This window comes from Nelumbo nucifera, chromosome 6, assembly GCF_055504915.1.
Source record: "Nelumbo nucifera cultivar China Antique chromosome 6, China Antique-T2T, whole genome shotgun sequence".
NCBI classification, from domain to species: Eukaryota; Viridiplantae; Streptophyta; class Magnoliopsida; order Proteales; family Nelumbonaceae; genus Nelumbo; species Nelumbo nucifera.
The window spans coordinates 565,922-589,998 of record NC_142654.1 but is presented as its reverse complement, the minus strand read 5'-3'; the positions used below and the strand labels follow the sequence as shown (position 1 = coordinate 589,998).

The 24,077-nt window shown below is 37.0% G+C and overlaps 1 protein-coding gene across 3 annotated transcripts in view; it reads right to left on the bottom strand.

The window, feature by feature from the left end:
* Positions 1–13,712: 13,712 nt before the first annotated feature.
* Positions 13,713–24,077, bottom strand: part of NRPD1B (nuclear RNA polymerase D1B) — an 84,003-nt gene continuing 73,638 nt past the window's right edge. For all 3 annotated transcript variants that reach the window (XM_010247762.3, XM_010247761.2, XM_010247764.3), the window contains exons 15-20: positions 21,460–21,734; positions 18,271–18,444; positions 18,008–18,148; positions 16,161–17,851; positions 15,155–15,269; positions 13,713–14,215 (exon numbers count right to left, since the gene is read on the bottom strand). In XM_010247762.3, coding sequence (XP_010246064.2) covers positions 14,024–14,215; positions 15,155–15,269; positions 16,161–17,851; positions 18,008–18,148; positions 18,271–18,444; positions 21,460–21,734 — 2,588 coding nt within the window. In that variant the 3' untranslated portion in view covers positions 13,713–14,023. The remainder of the gene's footprint in view (positions 14,216–15,154; positions 15,270–16,160; positions 17,852–18,007; positions 18,149–18,270; positions 18,445–21,459; positions 21,735–24,077) is intronic.

Sequence of the window (24,077 nt, the reverse complement as noted above, 5' to 3'; positions counted from 1 at the left end):
GATTTAGGTGTTGTTTGGCGCGTCTTTTTGCGCAGTTTTTCGGCTGTTTACAAACCGGAAAGAACGAAAATCGGTCTATTCCCGTTTTGCACGCAAAAAATCTAGCCACCAAAAGATGTGGTGCCAAAAAGACGTGCAAGTCCATTTTTGGTTGATTTCGAGAAGCTCTAAATAAAACTTTTCACGCCTTTCATGTTTTAATCTCACACGGAAATACATGTATCTGCCAAACGGTCTTCAGGCTGCTCAGATCTTATGTCAAAAATTTAATGTATTTATTAACTGTCAAAACTACGAGAAGATCTTCTCAAAAAGATTTACCAAACGAGCCATTAATTAACCACGTGAGCTTCATCAAGGAATGTTAATTAAAAGTTGATTACAGGTTTTGACATCTGTAACAATTTGTTGTATAAAAATCTGATCTAAACACCAAATGGAAAAATATATTCACACCAGAATTTTTTTTTCTCTTTCGCTTTCCCTCTCCCTCTCCCTCTCCCTTCTCTCCTATTCCTAATAACCTCCCCCCCCCCCCCCCCCCCCCCCCCCCCCCCCCCCCCCCCCCCCCCCCCCCCCCCCTAACTGTTATTGACTCTACAATTCTTCTAAATTCTTGAACCCCAATTCCCAAGAATTGGTATCAATTGGAAGGTTCCTTGACAGTAGGAGGTAGGTTCCTTGACAACAAGGCAAGAGCAGCAAGAACAATTGCATGGGAAGACTATGGCCGAGCTCAAGGATATCATAATTGGCCTTTAGATTCAGAATAACACTACTACTAGTCCAGTTCCAAGCCTTGCCAAATTCTAAGGTTAATTCTACCAATTATCAATTTCACACCAGAATTTCTAGAGCTGAACTTCTCAAGTTCAATGGAGAAGATTTAAAGGGATGGTTATATAAATGTGACTAGTTCTTCCTAATTGATGAGACACCTGTTGACACCAAGGTGAGATTAGCCTCCATTCATTTGGAAGGAAAAGCTTTGCAATGGCATCAAGCTTATATCAAATCTAGGTTTACGTAGGCACTACCTAGTTGGGATGACTATGTTAATGCTTTAATTGCTAGGTTTGGTTGTGTGTATGATGACCCTATGTCTAAATTGATGAATTTGAAATAGCACGGTACTGTGCAAGAGTACCAAGATGCCTTTGATTCAATTTTGTCCCATGTGAGCTTATAAGAGGAATACACTATTAGTTGTTTTCTAACTGGGTTGAGAGAGGACATTCAATTGTCTATAAGAATGTTTCAACCCAAAACTTTGCAACATGTTGAAGGGAAGAGAGATCCATTATATGGATGGCCGAACCATGCAGGGTGGCTATGCAAAATTTCAAAAATTTCTTTCTCCTTTCCGAGAATCCTATTCATTGATTTAGAAAAATTATATTTTTCAATGTTCATTCTTGAAACAAATTGGACCAAATCTGAAACCAAGATTAAGGGAGGGATATACCTGATATGGAATCCACACTAGGGGTTAGGTGTAACTTTCCAATTTTGCCCATCTATCACCAAGGTCCAGGGCATAACTAGAAAATGGTTCGGTTCAGGGTTTCAAGCAAACCCACACTACATGTGCTTCAGGTCTCACCCTAGTAGCTGAGACAAGCCACCCCAACCAACTTAGTAGCACATTAGTGTCAGCCTTGGCAAGATAAACCTCCCCAAGTCTATCCAATGGCTATGAGGATTCTAAACTAACACGAGTCTCATAAGTGTCTAGTAGATATTACACAGAAACACACCATAGATAACATGAATTAATTATGTATTTTATTCATTTATAATAAATGTCAAAATGTACATCAATCTAATTGGAGCTAAGGGCATACACTATCTAACACATGCAACTTGCTTGGCAAAATTGCAGGAAGTTGCTATTGTTGCACAAAATAAGAGAGCTAAATTCTCACAAAGACTGCCTCAATTATTACCTATCCCCTCCCTTTCAAAACCAAACTCAAGCTCTGCCAATGTAATCCATAAATCAGCCACACCCATCCACAACCCTACAGCCAATCCACTTACCAACAAGAAACCCACCTTACTTGATAAACCCCACAAAATTATTACAACTACTTAAATGAATGAGAGAAGGTCTAAAGGGTTGTGCTATTTCTGTGATGAGGCATTTGTTCTTGGTCATAAATGCAAACAAAAGAGGCAATAATTATTCTTGAGGTACAAGGAGATGAAGAGGGCAACATTGAAGAAGAGTCAGATGATGACATTGATACCACAAATTTTAGTACATGCCTTGATTGGATCCCAGGCATTTCAAACTATGAGGGTTACTGGCTACTACAATGCTAAACCACTACACATTCTTATAGATAGTGGGAGCACTCATAATTTCTTGGATGTACATGTCACCAGAAAATTAGGCTGCAAGATATCTACTATGGGACATCTTTCTGTGGCAATAGCTTATGGGAGTAGGATGTTCAGTATTGCTATATGCAAAGATTTTTGTGAAAATCCAAAACACTAGCTTCAAGGCTGACATGATGTTGATTCCATTAGGGGGTTGCGACATGGTGCTTGGAATTCAATGGCTCTCTACGTTGGACCCTATAGTATGGGATTTTCAACAACTCAAAATGGAATTCTCCATTAATGGCAAAAGGCATGTTCCACGAGGTTCTTCTTCTATCCTCAAAATGCTAACAACAAGCATTTTGCCAAGCTATTACATTCTCCTCAAACATCTATGTTGCGGCTTTGTGTTTTGCAAGTGGAAGAAAATCCTTCACAACATTCTTTTCATTACACACATCCCCCAATAATGAGGTACCTCCTTCTATCTCTCAATTATTGAATGAATATCAAGACATTTTTTATGAACCTCAGTCCTTACCCCCTTATAAAACCTCCTTTGACCAATAGGATACCCCTAAATGAAGGCACCACTCCTGTAAACAAGAGACCATACAGGTATACCTTAGTTCAAAAAGATATCATTGATAAGTTAACCCAAGAAATGTTGGATTATGGGGGTCATCCAACCAAGCAATAGTCCCTTTGCATCTTCAGTTGTTTTGGTTAGCAAAAAAGATGGAAGTTGGAGGCTTTGTATGGACTATAGAGAATTAAACAAAAACTACTATCAAGGATAAATTTCCAATCCTTGTTGCAGAAGAGCTTTTTGATGAATTGGGGGGACCCAATATTTACTCAAAAATTGATCTTAGATCTGGATATTATCAAATTAGAATGCACTTGACAGATTACATAAAACTGCTTTCAAAACCCATTTGGTAGGGATGGCAATTTTACCTGCAAAACCGAGTCCTCGATCCGACTCGCCCCGAACGGGGCAGATTTCCCTAGTCACAAATGCATACGGGTCGGGTTTGGGGAATTTTCTTTGGCCTCAAACCGGGGACGAGGCGGGGATGGGGTCTACTTATAAATCCCCAAACCCGTCCCAATCCTGGTTGTGAATTACAGATATACTCTTTTATATATAATGTATTAATTAAGGTATTAGGTTAGGAGTTAGAACTTCCGCTTATTTCGTCTTCCTTCAACCTTCGCACATACAGAGACTTAGAGAGTCACTAAGTCTTCCTTCAACCTTTGCACAACCGTTGACTGCTTGACGCCGCCACCGTCGTAGCACAGAGGAACCGCCAACCACTGACTACTGTAGCATAGAGGAACCGCCGACCGCCGCACGACCGTAGTGTTTCACTCTTCAGTCTTCATCTTCGAGACTTCTCACATTCTCAGTCTGGCAGTCTTCCTCCGATCTTCACAGTGAATTAGTCATTCACTCTTCTTCCTTTCTCCGTTTGTAACAGATCTAACAGCCCAGTTTGTAATAGATCAATAGCGGTTCTTAGCTTTTTCTTCCTTTCTTGCTCTAGCGATAACAGACCACTGGGCGCCACCATCTCCGTAGCAGTAGACTTCCCAGTCTTCCTTCGTTCTTCGATCTTCACTGTATTTCTAGGCAAGTACATGTCAGGGATTCCCCATCCCCGAAGGGGCCGAGGATGGGGGTTGAATCTTTACCCTGATACCGGGGATGGGGCGGGGACGGGTGCGGGGATTTTAAACACGGGGCGAGGATGGGGAGGGGGTGCCCCGCCCCATATCCACCCCGTTGCCATCCCTACCATTTGGGCCATTATGAATTTGTGGTGATGTCTTTTGGGCTCACTAGTGCACCCTCTACCTTTCAAAGTTTAATGAATTATGTGTTCCAACCACATTTAAGGAAGTTTGTACTAGTGTTCCTTAACGACATCTTAGTTTATAGTGCTAGTTTGGGCCAACAACTCATACATCTCAAAGTTGTTTTCACTATCATGAGAAAAAACTCTCTTTTTTCCAGAAGCAAATGTTCTTTTGGAGTTGATCAGATTGAATACTTGGGGCATTACATCTCAGTTGAAAGGGGTTTTAATTGATTCCAAAAAGATTGGAACAATCAAGCAATGGCCTAGGCCTACAACCATTAAGCAACTTAGGGGTTTTCTTGCCCTTACTGACTATTATCTAGGGTTTGTGCAGAACTATGGAAAAATTAGAAAACCTTTGACTGATCTACTAAAAAATATGGGTTCCAATGGAATGAAACAGCAACAATAGCATTTTAGCAACTCAAAACTGCCATGATATCAACTCTTGTCTTAGCATTACCTGACTTCTCCAAGTTGTTTGTTATAAAAACAGATGCATCAAGCTACGGTGTGGGAGCGATTCTTATGCAAGATGGGCATCCTATCACTTATATTAGTAAGGTCTTAGCTCCTAAACACATGGCTTTATTAGTATATGAAAGAGAACTACTTTCCATAGTGTATGCAATCAACAAATGGAGCCAATATTTAATGGGGAGGCACTTCATTATTAGAGCAAACCACAAAAGCATCAAATTTTTACTAGAGTGGAAAATCTCCACCCCTTTTCAACAATTCTAGTTAGCAAAACTTTTGGGGTATGACTATGAGATCTCTACAAGCAAGGGAAAGAGAATGTAGCAGTTGATGCCCTTTCTAGAGTACAAGGAACAGATATGATGCTTATGTCTTTATCCACTATTTCTATTTATCTATATCTACAAATCCAAGATAGTTGGAAGCAAGACCCCAAGTTACAATATTTTATTTCCCGGTTGGCAAGGTGACCTATATTCTCATCCTAGTTACTCTTGGTAGCTTCCCAACACTAAGGCTCAAACTTATAATCTATTTCCATGCCTCTCCAAATGGTGGATGCTTCGGTATAGAAGCCACTACTAAAGGACTATCTACATTATTCTATTGGAAGGGGCTTAGGAAAGATGTTAAACATTTTGTTAGGAAGTGTGATGTTTGCCATAAATTCAAATATGATAATACTGCTTCACCTAGCCTTCTACAACCTATATCAATTCCTCAAACGGTGTGGGCAGACATTGCCATGGATTTTATCGAGGGCCTCCCTAAATCCCTTGGTAAGGATGTCTTCATGGTGGTTATTGATCGTTTAAGTAAATATGCTCATTTCTTGGCTTTGTCACACCTATACACAACCCTTATTGTAGCTCAAGCATTCATGGATCATATTTTTAAACTTCATGGAATGCCTCAAAGCATAGTTAGTGACAGAGATACCATATTCTTGAGCAAACTTTGGCAAGAGTTGTTTACTATCTAAGAGTTGATTTGAAGTTTTCTTCTTCCTATCACCCACAGACATATGGTCAATCAGAGGTTTCAAATAGGTGTTTGGAGACTTACTTGAGATGTATGTGTTCAGACATACCTTATGAATGGGCTCAGTGGTTATCTATGGCAAAATGGTGGTACAACACTACCTTTCATACAGCTACCCAAACCACCCTGTAGGTGTGTACAACTCACTCAGACCCTCAAAGAGCACTCAGACACCAAGAATAACACTACAGAAACACTTACAAGCAGTCTACAGTCAACCCCCCACGCTGCGATGAACTTACGATTCATCGTCACCGTCACAATGAACCCACAACATGTTAAGTAAAACCGCGATAAACCCGCAACCCACCAAGTCCAGTCAACACCCAAACCTAAACAAGTCTCAGAAAGACTTGGCTAAAAGACCCAAGCACATTTGAGTGTGCAATGAAGCCACACTTGCGGTGACGTGCAGGAAATTCACACAAACCCATGACGTACGTGTGCCCAAACACACACAAATCCATGACAACGAAGCACCTTGCGAACCGCCATGAGGCATTAACAAAATACCGACTTTTGAATGGTGATGTCATCGTTGCCACATAGGAGTAGTCATGGCGCACAAAATGATAGTAGTACACGTGAGTAATGAGGGATCTGGAAGATAAGGAAAGCTAATCCTTGAGAATATCTTCATGAGACACGTGGTGATACCCCAACAGCATATCCAATAATTGCCAGTGAGCCAAATATTCCCTTCCCCGGTACGAAGCGAATATCCTCGTCTCCAACCTTTTAGGATCTCGGGACCTTCTCCATAAATAGAGGGTCCTCCTCGTGTTAGACGTCATTGAATCTTGAGCATTTCGCTACCAACACTCTTGAGTTTCCACGACCCCCTCATTTCCTAATCCCTTACCAAAAGGCTTTTGTCTTCCTTGAAGGCTCTTCTTCATCTTTCAAAAAGACCATTCCTCAACCTAGCCTTACACCTCAGTCCTACACACCCCATATGAAATGCTCTATGGCCAGCCCCTGCCTCTTCATCTACCATACCTCCTTGGTGAATCTATTACGGAAGTGGTTGATAGGAGTTTGCAATAGAGGGAATCTTTCACTCAATTGCTTAAATACCATCTTTGTAGGGCTCATAACAGAATGGTTTAGTTGACTAGTAAGCACAGGAGTGATCGCTAGTTTAGTATTGGAGATTGGGTATACCTTAAACTTCAACCTTACCGGCAACTTTCTATGGCAGCTAGACCTACTCCTAAGCTTGCTCCTAGGTACTATAGTCCCTATAAGATTATGGACAAAGTGAGCGCAGTAGCCTATAGGTTGGAGCTCCCTTCTCAAGCTAAAGTTCATCCCATTTTCCATGTATCTCAATTGAAAAGATAACTTAATCCTCCAACCATTTTGTACCCTCTACCTCCTTTCATGACTACGCGTGTATCTTCTGAACCTGAAGCTGTCTTAGACAAGCATATGGTTAAAAGGGGTAATAAGACTGCTACACAGTTATTGATCAAATGGAAAGGACTACCACTTGAAGACTCCACCTGGGAATATTTCTTTGATATCTCCAATAGATATCCACAATTCAACCCTTGAGGACAAGGGTACTTTGGAGGGGGACGTATTGATGCAAGATTTAATTGGCCACATGAGCTTCATGATGTAAACACCAAATTGAAAAATATATTTATACCAGATTTTCTTTCTCTTTCTCTTCCTCTTCCTCTTCCTCTTCCCCTCTCCCTCTCCCTTCCTCTCTCTTATTTGTAGTAGTTTCCCCCCAAGAACTCTCGAGAACTATTCTTGACTCTGCAATTCTCCTGAATTCTTGAAGCCCAATTCCCAAGAATTGGTATCCCGATCTCATGGCATGTTTCAGTTGTGCGTTGGGAACATTTCCCCATAAATATTTACAATTACAAAGATGTTCCAGATGCACAGCTAAAACGTGTTGTGAGATTGGTGTGAGGTGCAATCTGTGAGAAGTAAATCCGATCTCTATTTTCCTTCCTCGGCCGTAATGGGGATTCTGGATCTACTCTCATAGCATGCTCCTCACATCGATCTCACAATATGTTGCAACCACACATTAGGAACATCTCTTGTATTTGTATATTATTATTGAGGGGAGATGGCTGTGATGGTTATGAAGTTAGTGTAAGGAGCGCTCTACGAGGAGCAAATCCCAATTCCATAATGGGACAATCCCCAAATTCTTAGATTTTCATTTTCCCTTTTTATCTTGTAGAAAAGATCTGAAGTGGTAATCGATAAAACCTGTGTACGATACCTACTCTGCAAACCAAGGATATCAAAGGAACTTGGCTAAAATTAATTCTATTAATAGGTGATAAAATTGGAGAAAGTAGACCAAGGGCAATTTGTTTGCTCTTAATTCTTAATTCTTAAGAAGTGAAGAGCAACAATTTTATGGTGGGTCTCAATTCCATGGTGAAAGGGTGTTGAAATGTGCTTTGAAGTGAAGAGCAACAATTTGGCCCTCTAGTGACATCGTGCCACATAGCGCTTTCGAACTGTTGCATAACACCTTGATGCCACGTAGGCAATGACACATCCTTACCAAGTCAATCGGAATCGCCTCATATTCACCTCGGACACACCTTGGCTAGGGCCAAGGAGGGGATGGCCTTATGCGGCGTACGCACCTTGGCAGAGTGGACCGGCAACCTCAACAAGAGTAGACCAAGGACCTCAATAGGAGGGCCAACCTCCTGTCAAGCACTTATCGACTTGGCTGAGGCCCAAGGTGGCAACCTACGCGACATGGAAATCGGATTCCGCTATGTGTGACTTATCGCATCCAAGTCATCTGGGATCACGTCGCCTGATTGATAAAACTAAATTCCATGCTGCTTGCTTCAGAGATAATTGGATAAGACTTACCGCTATCCACTAAAACCATCTCCGAGGGTGGCGGGCCGATTAGCCATATCCTTATGTTGATCTCTAACGCGCTATGCCTACCCATGCCTATATAAAGGCACCTTCTTCAACCACATAAGGTATGCACAATTGTGCACTAAAATTGCTCTTGCATTCTTAGCTCTCTACTCTTTTCTCACTCTCATCACTAACTTAAGCATCGAAGTGCTCACCCCGGGTACTCTGACACTGTTCTCTTGCAACTCGGTCTACCGACCTCGCTAGCCAGATGTCTAAGCTATCCTCCAGTAGGGAGCTACCAGATCGCGCACCATCAATAATATATTATAATATAACATATATAACATATAGTTATATAAATAATATACAGAATATACATATATAATATGTAAATAATATATAATATTTCAAAGCTAATGGACAGGATTCGATCATGTTGGTGAATCAAATTGGGGTATATTCGAATTTGATATCCATTAACTAAGGTGTCATTTGGCAAGTCTTCTTTTGGCAGACCTGGTAGCCAAAAGATGATGTGAGCTTTTGCATCAAGATCTTAGTAGCTTAAAGACTATTTGGTTAAGGTGCATCTTCCCACACTTCTTTCCGCATGAAGACACAATAAAAAAGTTGAAAAGCTCCATTTGGAGCTTCCTGAAAATAGCCCAAAACGGGTTTAATGCGTCTTTTTAGGGTAGCATCATTTGGTGGATAGATATTTTCTCAACCAAACGGGAAAAGGCGAAAACACGACTTGTCGAGTTTCTACACAACCAGTAGCCCACACAAAAAGATGTGTCAAACAGGGCCTAAGCGGTCTGACTTTTCTTATCTAATTCGATTTGTTAGGATCAAGGAGGTGTTTGAATCCAACTCTGACCGGATCGAATTTGGAATCAAATTGGATATGATCCGACTTATTTGCACCCTAGCAGGAGATCCAAACTTCACTTTAAGAGCCATTAAGAAAGTTCGATCACCATTTCACATTCAATCTTAACATGTTAGTTTATAAAGATTGGTAGCATATTTACTATTTTTACAACAACAACAACAACAACAACAACAACAACGACAACAACAACAATAATAATAATAATAATAATAATAATAATAATAATAATAATAATAATAATAATAATAATAATAATAATAATTTATGAATTTATTCTTTAATTATTGTATTGTCTAGTAATGATTATTTTATTATTTATTATTTATTTAATAATTACTATTTATTTATGTTTATTCATTTTTATTAATAATTATTTATTTATAATTACTAGATATGGATTTTATTAAAATCATTATGTAATTTTTTATTTTAAATATTTAATAATAATTATTTAAATATATAATGATTATGTAACAAATGTCTAATAACAATACATAATCAATTGATTAATTATGTAATTATTTTATTTAATTATCAAGTAATTGTTATTTATTTAATATTTTCTTTAGTTAAAATAATTATTATCTTAATTAAGAAAAAACTATTTTAGTTAACTAATTGTTATTTAACAATAGTTTTATGGTTAATTATTTTAAGTACTAAATTACAGTTTTATTTAATGTGTTATTTTAATTAATGTTTAAATCCTCAATTCTTTAAACATTATTTAATTATTAATACGTCACATCAATTTTACTATTTATTAATCATTTTACACTCGTTTTAATTAATTTTTAACTAGCTTATTAAATAGTTCAACAAACTTTTCTCATGTAAGCATTTTCTCTGTTTTGTCATGGTATTAGAGGCCATGGATTTTTCATGAAATTGTCTTTGTCTTGCTTTTGATGACATTGTTAATGGTGGCAGATTCATCATCATCTTGAGCTACGGAAACCTCATCATCACACTACCTTTCACCCGTCAGACAATCTTGGAGCGATCCTTGCATATCAATATGCACAATACTAATACCGTGGATTTTAGTCCGTATTGATTGACCGATGCTCCTTGATTATATATTACTAGTGGCGACTTGTGTGTTGCACGCGCTTTATCAAATAACAAGTTATGAAATATCTAATTAGACATCTTATTCTAAGCATTATTTTTTGGTTGGACAGGTTTTATTATTTTAGTAATTATTTAATTTTAATTATTAACTAATAAAGTTTAATTTTGGTAACTAAATAAACTATAAATTAAGTTATCAAGAAATCAAAATAATTTTTAAACTACAAATTATGTTATTAATAATGTAAGTTAAAAATTTAACTATTAATTAATAAATAATAGTAATCCTTGCGTTAAACTTTAATTTAAATTAAAAATGAAACTCATAAGACTGTTTTGCTTCAATAATTTGAGTTACTATAGGTTATATGCATGGGTATTTCAAATGGATTAGGTTGACCCTCATTTTGATGAAAAATGAGGCCAAAGAATACCTGCTACTTCTTCTTTGCCCATATGGTTAAAACAGGTACATATAGCAATTTTTTTAAGCTTATTATTTAGTTATTATTTATAATCTTGAACTAATGCATAGCACTCATACCGTATAGTTCCACTTTTGATATTAATTAGTTACTCCCTTCTTTCATGGAAGGTTAAATGGCAAAATATAGGGATGCAAATGGATCAAATCGGATTTGATTTAAGGTGTATTCGAATCCGATCCAAAGATCTAATCGGATCTTATAATTACTGATTCGAATTTGAATCCAATATGGATGTCAAATATTTGAATATGATTTGATCCAATTTAATTGTTAAAAAAAATTAATAAATTATTAAAAGAAAATAAAACATAACAATTTAAATAAAGAAAAAAATACAAGTATTTTTTCAACTATTTTCATCATATATATATATATACATATTTTTTTATAAAAAATTACAAAAGTGCAATATACAATCTTATCCGATCCTTTTAGGGGTAATCTGAATCCGATCCAAAACTTTGAAATAAGAATATTTGAATCCGACAATATAGGATCAGATTAGATCATGATCCAATCCATTTGCACCCCTAGCAAAATAAGATATCTCAGTATTCTACTGAAGCCAAATACCATGTTATGGTAATTGCCACCGAAGAACTGTTGTTGATCAAACACATGCTTTCTGATCTTAATGTTCATCTTTTGTCTCCTCTATATTGCAGTCAATCATGTCTTACACGAAAAAACCAAACACATTGACATAGATTATCATTTTATTCGTGAACATATTCAGAATTCAATGTTCCTACAAACAATGACTACTAGGCATTTTCACCAAAGCAATAACTGTTGATCAATTCAATCAGTTGTTCACCTGTTGGTTTAGTTTGGTTGCAGATCATTTGGCCAATTGAACTGACTTGGTTGGAATGAGAATTGGTTATTCAAAATTGGCTGACCATTAGTGAAAACCAGCCAGCTCAGGTTGCACCAGTTTGGATTGATTAATTGGCTTGGTCAATTGGTTCAAAAGATTTAAATTTAAAAAAAATACAATAATATTATTAAAAAGTTAAACTTAAAAAATAAATTTATAATATAAAATATTTTAAACTAGGAAATATGGAAAATTTCCACTTTCCATATAAAAAATTTAAATATAAAATATAATCAGGTCAAGTCGGTTTTGATCAATTTATACATGGCTAAAGTGGAAACGACCCAACCTCTCAGGTTAGCATAATGACTGAATCGAATCCCGCCAAAAATAGTTGAAAACTGACAACTGAAGGTCGAATTGGTCATTTGGTCGGTTTGATGAACAGACCTAGTCGAGCCTTTGGAACTCGCGTGCTCAACTTGAAGGGGAAGTTATTACTTATTAGACAATGGTTAGCTTCGAGTGTTCAGGTTGTTGAGTTATGCAAATATTAGATTAGCAACACCTTATTCAAGCTCTTCATCTGGTGCCATGTGATGCCAAGGCTGTTGGATGCATCACCGTTGTAGATTAATACCGCAAATTTGGCCTTCGCTGCAAACAATGGACTTTTCCAGCTTTTCTTTGTTTCTTTTCTTCGTCTTCTGATGGTCCTCAGAGAGAGAGCGAGAGAGATTTGGCTGGGCTCACCATGCTCCCATCCCATTTTTCCAGCTCAATATCTCTGATAAGCCATTCGAAATCTCTTGGGATCCCAATGAAAGTTTCTGTTTCTGCCATTACAGCTTGTTCATCAAACTTCTATTTTGTGGAAAAAACCGGAAGATTTGTTTAAATAAATTAAAGGGTAAAATTGGGTTTTAAAATATTAAGAGTCACGATATATCACATGCAAATGGAATGTGATAAATAACTAATGAATGGTCAGTATTTATCATATTACATAATAAGGGTACTTTAAATAGGTTTTGAAAACCAAAGGTAAGTCATTTTCCCTTTTTCCAATAAAAAAACCTCATTACATATTCATTAAGATTGTATTCGGTTTGAAAGAAAATAAGGGAAGGGAAATAAAGAGGAATAGAAAAGTTTTCCCTTCCCTTCTTTTCTTTCAAACCCTACACAGCCAAAAGATATACAAATTTACAACTATCACCTGATCATCCCTCCTTGATTCCTATAACCTATGTACATATTCTTAATATAGGCAATTCATATTTTCCCTATTTACTTACCTTTGAAACCATTACAAAAAGATAAAACATTTCTAAAACATCTGGTTCCGAAAAATATATAGTCCAGTCCGAAACCTGTCGGTCAAAGGACAAGCTATTTACAACTGCGGCTGCATCGGAGAAAATAGTAACTGTCCAGATGGACTGATTTCCCTGCTACGTGGATGATTGATTTATTGGAATTAAAAATAGCCCGTTTCAGCTTTCTCAATGTTTTGATCGAAGGAACCATCTACATACACCGAAAAGTCATTCTTTTTGCCACCCGCAGATTCAAGTCAGCTGAAATCTACATGACTTGATTTGGTTCACAACTAAGGCACTCATACCTAGATACTTCAAGCAATTTATTGGGTGATTAACTTGTGATCATGTACTTCTGAATTTGTAGCATCCAACAGTAATCTGAATATGATCATATATTTGGCAACAAGTTTCTTCTTTTAGATCTTACGAAGATTACTGAAATTTGCCTCCTGCTAATTGTGGAGATAAATTTTCAATTGCATCAAGGGTTTATACCATTTGAGCAGATAACCACACTGCTAGCGCATATGGGAAAAACCCAACCTAGGAACTTTATTTGTGGACGCAAGGGATATTTTAAATGTTTCCCTTTTTGAGTTGCACAAGAATGAAACACAACTACTTACAAGCAAAAAATGTGGTTCATGTGGGGTAATAGTATATATACACACACACAATACAAAATTACAGTAGGCAAAAAAGAGGATACACGTGTGACCTAAACGACAGGACTAATATGTACATCTGATGAACCATACGACTGTAGAAACAACTAATTCATATTCTAAAAAGGTTAACAAGGCCCACAAAATAGATATCTAAAAGGCCAGAACAGCCTCCTATTCTCGCTCAAGGACACCTCCAGAACGATGTCTCTTAAAGTATTTCCTAACGAAGGATTCACCTATCCCGGGATATCTTTCTTTGATGAAGTTCTCCAGACATTTGAGATATGAAAAATCTTCTTGATGACCATTTGTCAAGACAATGTAGAAGCACCTGCTACTTTGAAAACTGCTGTGTTTATCTACCTATCAAATTAAATACCAGCTTTATTATAAAAACCAAATATAAAAAATTCTACAAATAATCTGCTAACAATCAGTGAGGAAACATTCAGCCTAGAGAAGAGAGGAAGCCGGTCACACTGGAGAACACATTCTGATTTTTCACATCTTTCAATCAGTATCATTTGACCTATCTCAACAAGAAGATTTTCCAGGGTAAAATATGGCTACAAAGGAAGATGTTACAGTCTGAATAAGATTATTTTACTAGCCAGTTACTTATTTCTATCCAAGAAGTTCAATCTATTAGATAGTTCAATGATCTAGTTGGGTTGACTACTGATGCAAAAACCATTCAGAATGTGGTGGAAGCTTTATTAATTGGATAACTGGTTGAGGATAGCTGGTTTAATCAGTATTTAAGGTGCATATGTTTTTTAATAAGAAAATATATGAATTGATCTACAATAGACAGCAAAGCAATACTACTGCATGGCTTTGATCAATATGTAAAACGTGGTTGATATGAGGCATGTGTTATATGTTCCAGAGACAAATTGCATTGAAAAATATTCATGTTTAAGTATTCTCTCCTTACAGATCACATTAATTACCATAAACTCAACAAGGTTTCAACTTTTATGTTCAACTCTGGTGTAAAACCTGACTCTAAAGTAACAAAAAAAGTACCTCAGAACTAATTTACAAACAAAACTACATGGAGCAAATTCAACCATCAATCAACTAAAACCTTGCATACATTATAGATTATGACTTTTGATGCATGTCATATTTTGTTTTTCATTTCAAGTGCATTGGTGAAAATAAAGATGTAGACAAGAAACCAAAAATAAGCGCATGTTAAAGACTAGAATATAGGGATGAAGTTTCTTGGTGTTCCATGATGCCATAAAATAAAAAAACATGGAAAATATAAACACAACATATTGCAATGCTGCATACCATAACATAATCAATTCCATCACCCATTTTTATGGCCTTATCTGGATGGTAGTTGAACACATTTTCTAATACAAATGACTGGTCTTCTATTGACAGTCGATCACCATCATTGTACCTTCATCGGAGAAATAAGATGCTCTTGTCAGAATACATATATAAAATTGAAATGGAAAATGATACAGAAGACAAGAAAAAATGTGAGGAAAAGGGTTTGACCATACACCCTCAAAGTGTTGATTTAAAGAGCAAATATAGACACATTGAAAATTCTTTTTTAAGAATGTCTCGGTATTCAAAAGAAGCAGGCACACATGAATCAGAACCTGTGTTCAGGAATCTGGAGTCAGGCTCAGCAAGAAGAAAAATGGGGAGGTAGAAGCTTTTATAGAAAAATATAACCTATTTAAATAGTTAATAGTTTTCTAATTCTAACATTATATACCTATAATATAAAAGAGGTTCAGTGCTTAATCTTTATTACTTAATAATGATTTTTACAAAAAATGGCATTCATTGTGTATGCTAGCTATTCATTTATGTTCAATAAAAAATTAGATGAAGGAAAATGTTTATGTTGAAGTGTGTCCATCGAGAGTACTTGAGTGCTAGAATTTGATGCATGCCTGACATGGACACTTTATCCACTTAGGAGAGTCCATGCAATACTGATAAAAAGGAGTCGATAAGAATTTAATTTAGATGATCTGAGTGATCAAAACAATGAAAATTACAGCATCAATTCACTTTGAAATGCCAATATTAGAAGATGCATCACCTATTTCCTATTCCCACTTTTCCTATCAAGTTTCCAGGCAGTCCTTAGGCTTTCCATTTATATAAAATGGTAATGCAATGTTCTCACTTTAAGCTAGGAAATCTTATTATACTCCCCTCAATGAAGCAATCATTTCCATTTAACAATTCCTGGTTCTTATTTTGATATGCAAGATAACAAAAAATTAGCAACATTTTGAAATTATCTTGAGAGAGATCCATAGGAAATTACCTGGACTGGTGCATAATTCTTTTTATTGATTGCATAATTGGTTCAATTTTGGAAAGAATATTTTGTTCCTCAGATGTGAATACATCGAAGCGCTGTCTATTCACAGTGAAAATTCCACTTGAGTTGCAATCATTTCCACTATCCAATTTTCCAGGTGTTCTATTTTTCTTGTTCTTCCAATCTCCAGAACCCCAAGTACGTGAACTGGTTGGTTGTTTTAGTGGTTTTTTCATTACATTAGTACCCCAACCATGTGATTTGATAGGTGATCCACTGCTTTGACCCCACTGGAGATGTGCTTCACTGCCCTGTTGACTTGTTTGTTCTTCCCAGTTCTGTGACTTCATTGGTTCTTTCAATTCCCAGCCCTTAGTTTTGTTTTCATTTCTGCCCCCATCACTAGACTTGGGAGAATTCCAACCAAGTGAAGGTTGACTTTGCTGTTTAGGTGTCAGATTACTGTCCCAAGTAGTTGACTTCCCTTGTTCCCAGTCAACTGAGTCAAGTTGCTGTTCATTTCTGTCCCACCCACTCCTATCTGTTCCTAGAACTTGGTCTTTCCAAGTCTGTTGTTTGACAACGGATTCTTTCAGTTTCCAGCCCTCGGTTTTCATTTCGCGTTTGGTCTTGTTGCTGGACGTTGAAGAACCCCAACCATGTGAAGGCTGACTTCCCTTTTGTGCTATACTAGTGACCCACGTGCTCGACTCCATCTGTTGTGGCAAGTCAGATTGCTGATCGTTTCCACACCAGCCACTCCCATCTGTTTCTTTAGTCCATTCTTTCCAGGTATATGATTTGATAGGTGACTCTTTCAGTTGCCAGTCTTCAGTTCTCAATTCATTTTTGGTTCTTCCACTGGATTTTGGAGAACCCCAACCAAGACAAGGTTGAGTTCCCTGTTTTTGTGCTACATTTGTGTCACAAGTGGTTGAAACCCTCAGTTGTCCCCAATCACATTCCTGTTTGTTGTCATTCCAATCACTCCTGTTCACTCCTTCAGCCTGTCCTTCCCAAGTCAGTGATTTGACAGGTGGCTCTTTTGATTGCCAACCCTGAGTTTTTGTTTCACTTTTGGTTGTGTTACTGGACTTCAGGGAATCCCAATCAAGTGAGCATTGATTTCCCTGTTTTTGTTCCACAATAATGTCCCAATTGCTTCTCTCCCCCTGTTGTGTCAAGCTGGATTGTTGTTCATTTATTTCCCAGCTACTTTTGCCCACTTCTTCAACTTTTCCTTTCCAAGTCTGTAGCTTGACAGATGACTGTTTCAGTTGCCAGCCCTGAGTAACTTCTTTTCCGGTCCAGTCAACAGGTTCTGAAGAACCCCAACCAAGTGAACCTTTAGGTTGGCTTGCCTGTTTCTGTTCCATATTAGTATCCCAACTATGTAGTTCCCACTGTTGTCCCCCCTCAGGTTGCTTTTCATTTTTGTCCCAACCATTTATACCTTCTTTTTCAGCCTGTTTTCCCCAAGAATCTTCCCCTAAGCATCCATTATCATCAAAGACCGGTTTATTGAAACAAGTATTGACGTTTGGGGATAAACTCAACTCTCTCTCTTCATTCTCCAGCTCAAGATCATCAATTTCTTGACCTAAACATGTAGTAAAAGAGTCTCCTTCATTTGACCCTCTCACCAACTGGAGAAAGTCATACACGTCTATTTCACCATCTTGATTCACTCCCATCTAACAGAAAAAGTACTAAAGAAATCAACCACAATATTATTAACTGAAAATAAAAAAATTGGGTCCTAATAACTCAAGATGAACAATTCATTAGTAAACCATAATTTCATTGTGTATTGAGAAACAGAAAATAAAATTAAATGAATTTTAAGCAACCTCTTTGTTGTTCCATAAAATTTCAAACTGAGCCCCTGTACCAACTGTCACATGTTTACCCCAGGAACAAGATGCAACTATGCTTGACAAAGAATCCATATGACACTTCTGGGCAGCCTTTTCAAAGCATTTCCTTGGTGTCTGTGCAGGAAAAAAAAAGTTACAGCATGGAAGGGTTCTAGCAGCATCATGTATATAATCCAAAAAGAAAGAAATAGCTTTCAGCATGGTAATTTTTATAAGCATAAAATAAAGCTCCTTACAAATAGTGTAGCTTCTGTAAATGGCACATGGACATTTAAAGAACGGAGTAATGCCTTATAACCCCCTGAATTGAAACCAATCATATTTCCAGTGCATGTCATGCTATTTGCAGCAAGTATGAGGTGCTCTTTAAGAACACCCTTTGTAACCATCCTCACCGAAGATGACAGCCGCTGCAAAACCACCAAATTTGTTGAAAAACTTTATTGTCTTCCACAAAACTAGTTGGTAGTATACAAACATCACAATTTTTTAGGACAAGGAGAGAAGTCCAGTTAATATGGTACATAAAGAAAGAGAAGCTGCGAATAAAAGATTGCAACATAACAAATAGAAGATAATAACACAGAAGAATAGATGGAAAACAGAAAGATAAATAACAAGAAACACATGGAGATTATAGATAAAGGTCAAAATTTGCTTGACTTCTTTTGTTTTTCAACTAACTACCATTCTAAATATCCCCTTGAATAAAAATCAATTTTGTTTACGTAAATCTCCTTCCAACCCAGTGATTTAAAAGGCATGCCATAGGTGTGAGGTGCTTTTCAGGGCAGGTGCCTCACGTATGTAAAGGCACATGCACTTTAGCACAGCACTCACCCCTATGCCTAGGCGTGCCCCTCGGGCAAGGTGACCCAGGCGAGCACCTTACTGAAGTATCATTCCCCTACATTTGTTTATTATATAATAAATATATCTTATATTTAATTTATTTTGTTATTTCTAAACCTAAAAGACAAGAAAACAAAAAGCCTACAACATTTTCTAACCAAAGGAGACAAAGCCTAGAGTGTAAACTTGATGGGGAACTGTGCTATTCGAATTTGCTTCTTCTTCGTTATTTTTTCTCTACTGATTTTGCCACCAAAAAAGGGGATCCTCCTTCATCTTATATATATATATATATATTTAAAATTTTGGAACGAAAACAGGGGCTCTGCTCCATTCTTCTTCCTCCACCATCTTCTTTCTTTTTTTTCTTCTTTTAGTTTTTCCCCACTGGTTTTGGAACCAAAACAGGGCAGCTCTTCGTCTTCCTCCTCCATCTTTTTCTTTCTTTCTTTTTTTCTCCATGGGTTTTGGAACCAAAACAGGGGCTCCACCCCATTATTCCTCCTCCTCCTTTGTCTTATTCATCTTCTTCTTCTTTCTTTTTTTTTATAATTTTTTTTTCCATTGGTTTTGGAGCCAAAACAGGGTTCCACCCCATTCTTCCTCTTGTTTTTTATACTCCAAAACAGGGGCTCCGCCCCATTCTTAATTTCTATTTTACTCTTTGTTTTTTAATCCAATACAGATAATTATGTTTTTTTTTCTTTATCTTTTATTTTTTAGTGTGTTAGTTGGTTTGTAGCAGTTAGCTATGTTAATTGATTTATTTGTTATTATTATCTAGTGTCAACCCTGTTCCTGTGAGTAGCGGGAGTGGCGCAAGGGGATGGCAGAGAGGAGCCATGGCTCCCCCATGCCTTGAAAATCCCCACAATATCTATTTAAATCTTACCTCTTTTTTTGATCACTAAAAGAAGATATTTATTGATAATTATTGATAAATAAAGGGTGTCTTTACATCATTGAGTAGCCTTGGCTACCCCTTACAACAGGAGACAGAAAAACCCCAAAGATTTTGCTTTTCTATGTTACAACTGTGCCCAGAATACTTGTTCTCTGTTCACCACTTGTTTTGCCAACTGATCAGCTAGATTGTTGGCTGACCTTGGAACCCACTGAATTAATAACTGCAGGTCTTTTGATAATTTTCTAAATTTTTTTATCTCATTTCTGAACAACCATGGATGCTTTTCCTCTTTTCTCAATCAGCTTAGGATTACTTTAGAACCACCTTCAATTACCAACTTTTGAGAGCCTAATTCCACAGCTTTCTGTAGGCCGAATATGACTGCTTTCAGCTCTGCTCTTGTGGAATCCCCTTCCCTAATTGGTCCTGAGAACAATCCCAGAATTTCTCCCCTATCATTTCTTAAAACTCCACCTATCCCAGAAGGGCCTGGATTGCCAAAACTGCTGCCATCAAAATTCAATTTGAGGAAATCAGTTGTGGGTGGGGTCCATTGTGCTACTGTTTTTTTCCTTGGAAGAGGAAGAAGCTGCAATCACCCCCCACCCCCCCAATTTCTGATAACATCACCAAAGGTGAAATCCAAGAATACAGTCATGGTCTTTACCCAATGTATTGCTTTAATCACAATGCCTCCAAAAACAGCTTCTGCACTCCTCTTCTCCTTGAAGATTCTGAAATTTCTTTCTCCCCAAATCATCCATAACGTTGCTGCTTGGAATAGACCACCTGCAAACAAAGAGCACAAAGATTTTCTTGGGTCCCTCTTTTTCTTGGCCCCCTACCCATGTTTACTAACTTTTGCCCCCCCCAATCCATGATTACTAGCTTTTGGCCCCCCTCAAGAACAAATCCTTGTTCCACCCCTGATGAGTGAGCTGTAAGTGCTCAGCTGTGACAGGTATAAAGTTTATTATTTATTTTGGAATTTGGGTTCACATTCAGGTAGAAATACATTTATTTCCTTCTTTTTTTTTCATTATATGTATGCTGTTTTTGTATGCAATTACAGAGTTACTGGTTTATTATTTATGACTGTTTGTTCTCATTATATGAATGTTAATTATTTATGACTTTTTTTAAGCTGTTTTTCTTCATTACTGCTTTTGTAGCATGCTACTTTTACTTTTAGTAAATGATCAGTGACCGTGAATGCATGATTTATAAATACCAAGTTAGATCTTAGTGTTAAAAGTTTATTATTAACTCTTAAATAACTTGTACAGTTATAGTGTTATATTATACTCAGTTCAATATGACGTTGTGTACCAAATCCAAACTTCAGAGATAAAATGAATATCTTTTATCACCAGGCATTAAAATGAGCCAACCCCAAATGATTGGCATTTAGTGTTGAGACCAGGCATTCACACGATAGAAAATAAAATCCACAAACCAGAGAGAAATATGCAATTTTAACCTTATAAGCAAGAAAAATTATCAATGGCATCAACAAATTAAGCAGTTCAGCTACATTTAAAAACCTGAGATGCTTTGGAGAGGGGGAAAACATGCAAATTGATGCAAATTTTTGTGGTATTACCAGACAAAATCCTTAATAGTAAGTTCTCAATTTGTTAACAGCAATGAAAGGAGAAAATGCTACCTGAACTGCTTGATCGAAAGCACATGAAATGCCTAGTAGTTCCTGAATTTGTTTGATGCCATATGGAATGGATCGTCTTGTGTCAACTAAATGGATTACGGGAAGGCAGGAATTGAGCACAACCCTCCAAGCATCACCAGTTCGCTTGACAGCTGCTTTGTCAACAACGACTTCCAAGACCAACTCACCATTTTGAATCTTGCAAGGGTTTCTTACCCAAGAACATACATCTGGGCTAGTCCACATTATGTTGGCTGACAATACTTGAGGGTCACCTGTGTATTCACAAAAAGGGGAAAGACTTACCATTAAAAGCAATATCAAAATTTTGGGACATTTTTTCTATCCTTGTGCAATAGCAATCACCTCGACAAGGAATAAGTAAACATAAATAAAACTTAACTAATTAAAAAAAAGATACCAAATTCAATAATATGTGCATAGTTTAAAATATTGATATATTATTTGTATTTCCATCTCGTTCAGTACCAATAAGAAATAAAACTGAGATATTATCCATAATATTCCATAATACTTTGACCTCTTCTTGATCAAATCATTTTTGTATACCTTTCTTTGGAACCACAGTATTGGATTCCCTTGGCAGTGGATTTGGTCACCAAATCTTCCTTCCAAGTTTCCATTACATGGATAGCTTACCTAGATAAAATACTCAAAATTGATCATTTGAATTCCTTTGAAATATTAGGTCCCATTTTATCAATGTTTTAGGACATCAATGGGTGACAGAAGGATCTTCCTGTACTTGTTGACATGTGGTTGGTAAAATGTTTTGCAAAAACGGATACATTTTTGGAATCTAATGGCTTTTTTCTATATCTTGGTTTTATCAAAAGAGAGAAACACACATTTATGAAGCCATTTGGGTAGGACCCACAATCTTATGAAGCACCAAACTTAATTTTCTTGAGAGAATTCTGCAATTATTTTATAGCCATTTGAAATCAAGCTTACTGGTCTGAATTTTTTGACCTTACAATCTCCCTCTACCTCAGGAATAAGGCAAATGAATGTTGCATTAGTGCTTTTCTCAATCATTTTTCCTTCCAAAATTCCTTTACCATGGCCATCACATCATCAACAAAGATCCAACATTTTTCAAAGGAGGACAAGTTAAAACCATCTGGAAATGGTGCCTTGTCCCCTTTCATTCTTTTCAATGACTCCCACACTTCATCTTTATCAAACTCTCTTTCTAACCACTCATCCATCGTCTCTCCAATCTTGTCAAATGCCAAATTCCCCAAAAAAAACACTTCCTGACCGAAAGGAATTCAATGGGTGATCATCAATTACCTTGCCCAAAAAAAACACTTCCCCAAAAAAACCATCTCCGTTTGATCATCAATTACCTTGTTCCTACAGCCTAAAAATGAAATTTCTTCCTCTCCTATTTCTGGTCAGTACATGGAAGCAAGAACTATTTTTATCTCACCTCCTTCAGCCACAACGCCCTTGACTTTTGTCTCCACATAACAACTTCAGCATGAATCATATTCTCCAATTCCTCCCTCAAAACCTCACCCTCCCTCCATTTTTCTTTAGAAAGATTATTCTCTTTCTCCAACCTGTCCAAGGCTGCTATCTTCTTCAGAATCTCTGTTTTTTTTTTCTTCCAGCATTTCCAACACCTCTGTAGTGAGAATGGGCAGAATGGGCCTAGTGTTCTTTATTTCTTATAAGTAGTATTTAAAAGTTATGTTTCTTAGTTATGGGCCTTATAGGCCTTCTTTTATTTTTTTTTAATTATTTCTTTAGTGCTGGCCGCCCCATTAAGGGCATCCAAGTAATTGTACTCAAACTTAGAATTATTAATAAAAGTGATGAAAGGGGGCTAGAGAGAGGTTCAAATTCTTCTTTTCTCTCTTCCCTTCTTTTCTTCTTCCATAACCTATTGCTGAAACTTCTTTCACTTTCTCTCTTTTCTTCTTTTCTTACATTATCTAAGTTACTGTAGGTGTAATTTTCAACTTGGTATCGGAGCAGGTTCTCAATTCGACTTTTTTCTCCTTTCTTTGCCCATACATAGTGTGTATGGAGAACTGATCGATTAATCAATCAGCTACTTATGCAGCCCAACTAGGAAGGTTTTTGGAGAGTTTTGTGGAGGTTTTTCGTCCTTAGTTGATGCCTAGGCGCTTGGGGATCAGAGGTAAGCCTTTTGATTTCTATTAGGGGCGGTTCTGGTTGGATATAATTCTGGAACCTCTGGTTGGATTGAATTTCTATTAGGGGCTGTTTGGGGATCAGAGGTAAACCTTGTTGGATTGATTTCTATTAGGGACAGTTTGAACCTTGGCTTGTTTCCAGGGGATATACTCAGGTATATGGGATAGATTACACTGAGACCTTTTCTCTAGATGCTAAGATGACTTCGATGAGAGTTCTTTTATCCTTAGCAGTGAACAATGATTGGCCTCTGTATCAATTTGATGTTAAGAATGCATTCCTGAATGGTGATCTCACTGAAGAGGTATATGTATGTATGTGTATATATATATATATCCCTTTCTCCTAGTATATATGGCAAGGAAATGCAGGGTAAGATGTGTAGATTGAAGAAATCACTTTATGTCTTGAAACAATCCCTACGTGCT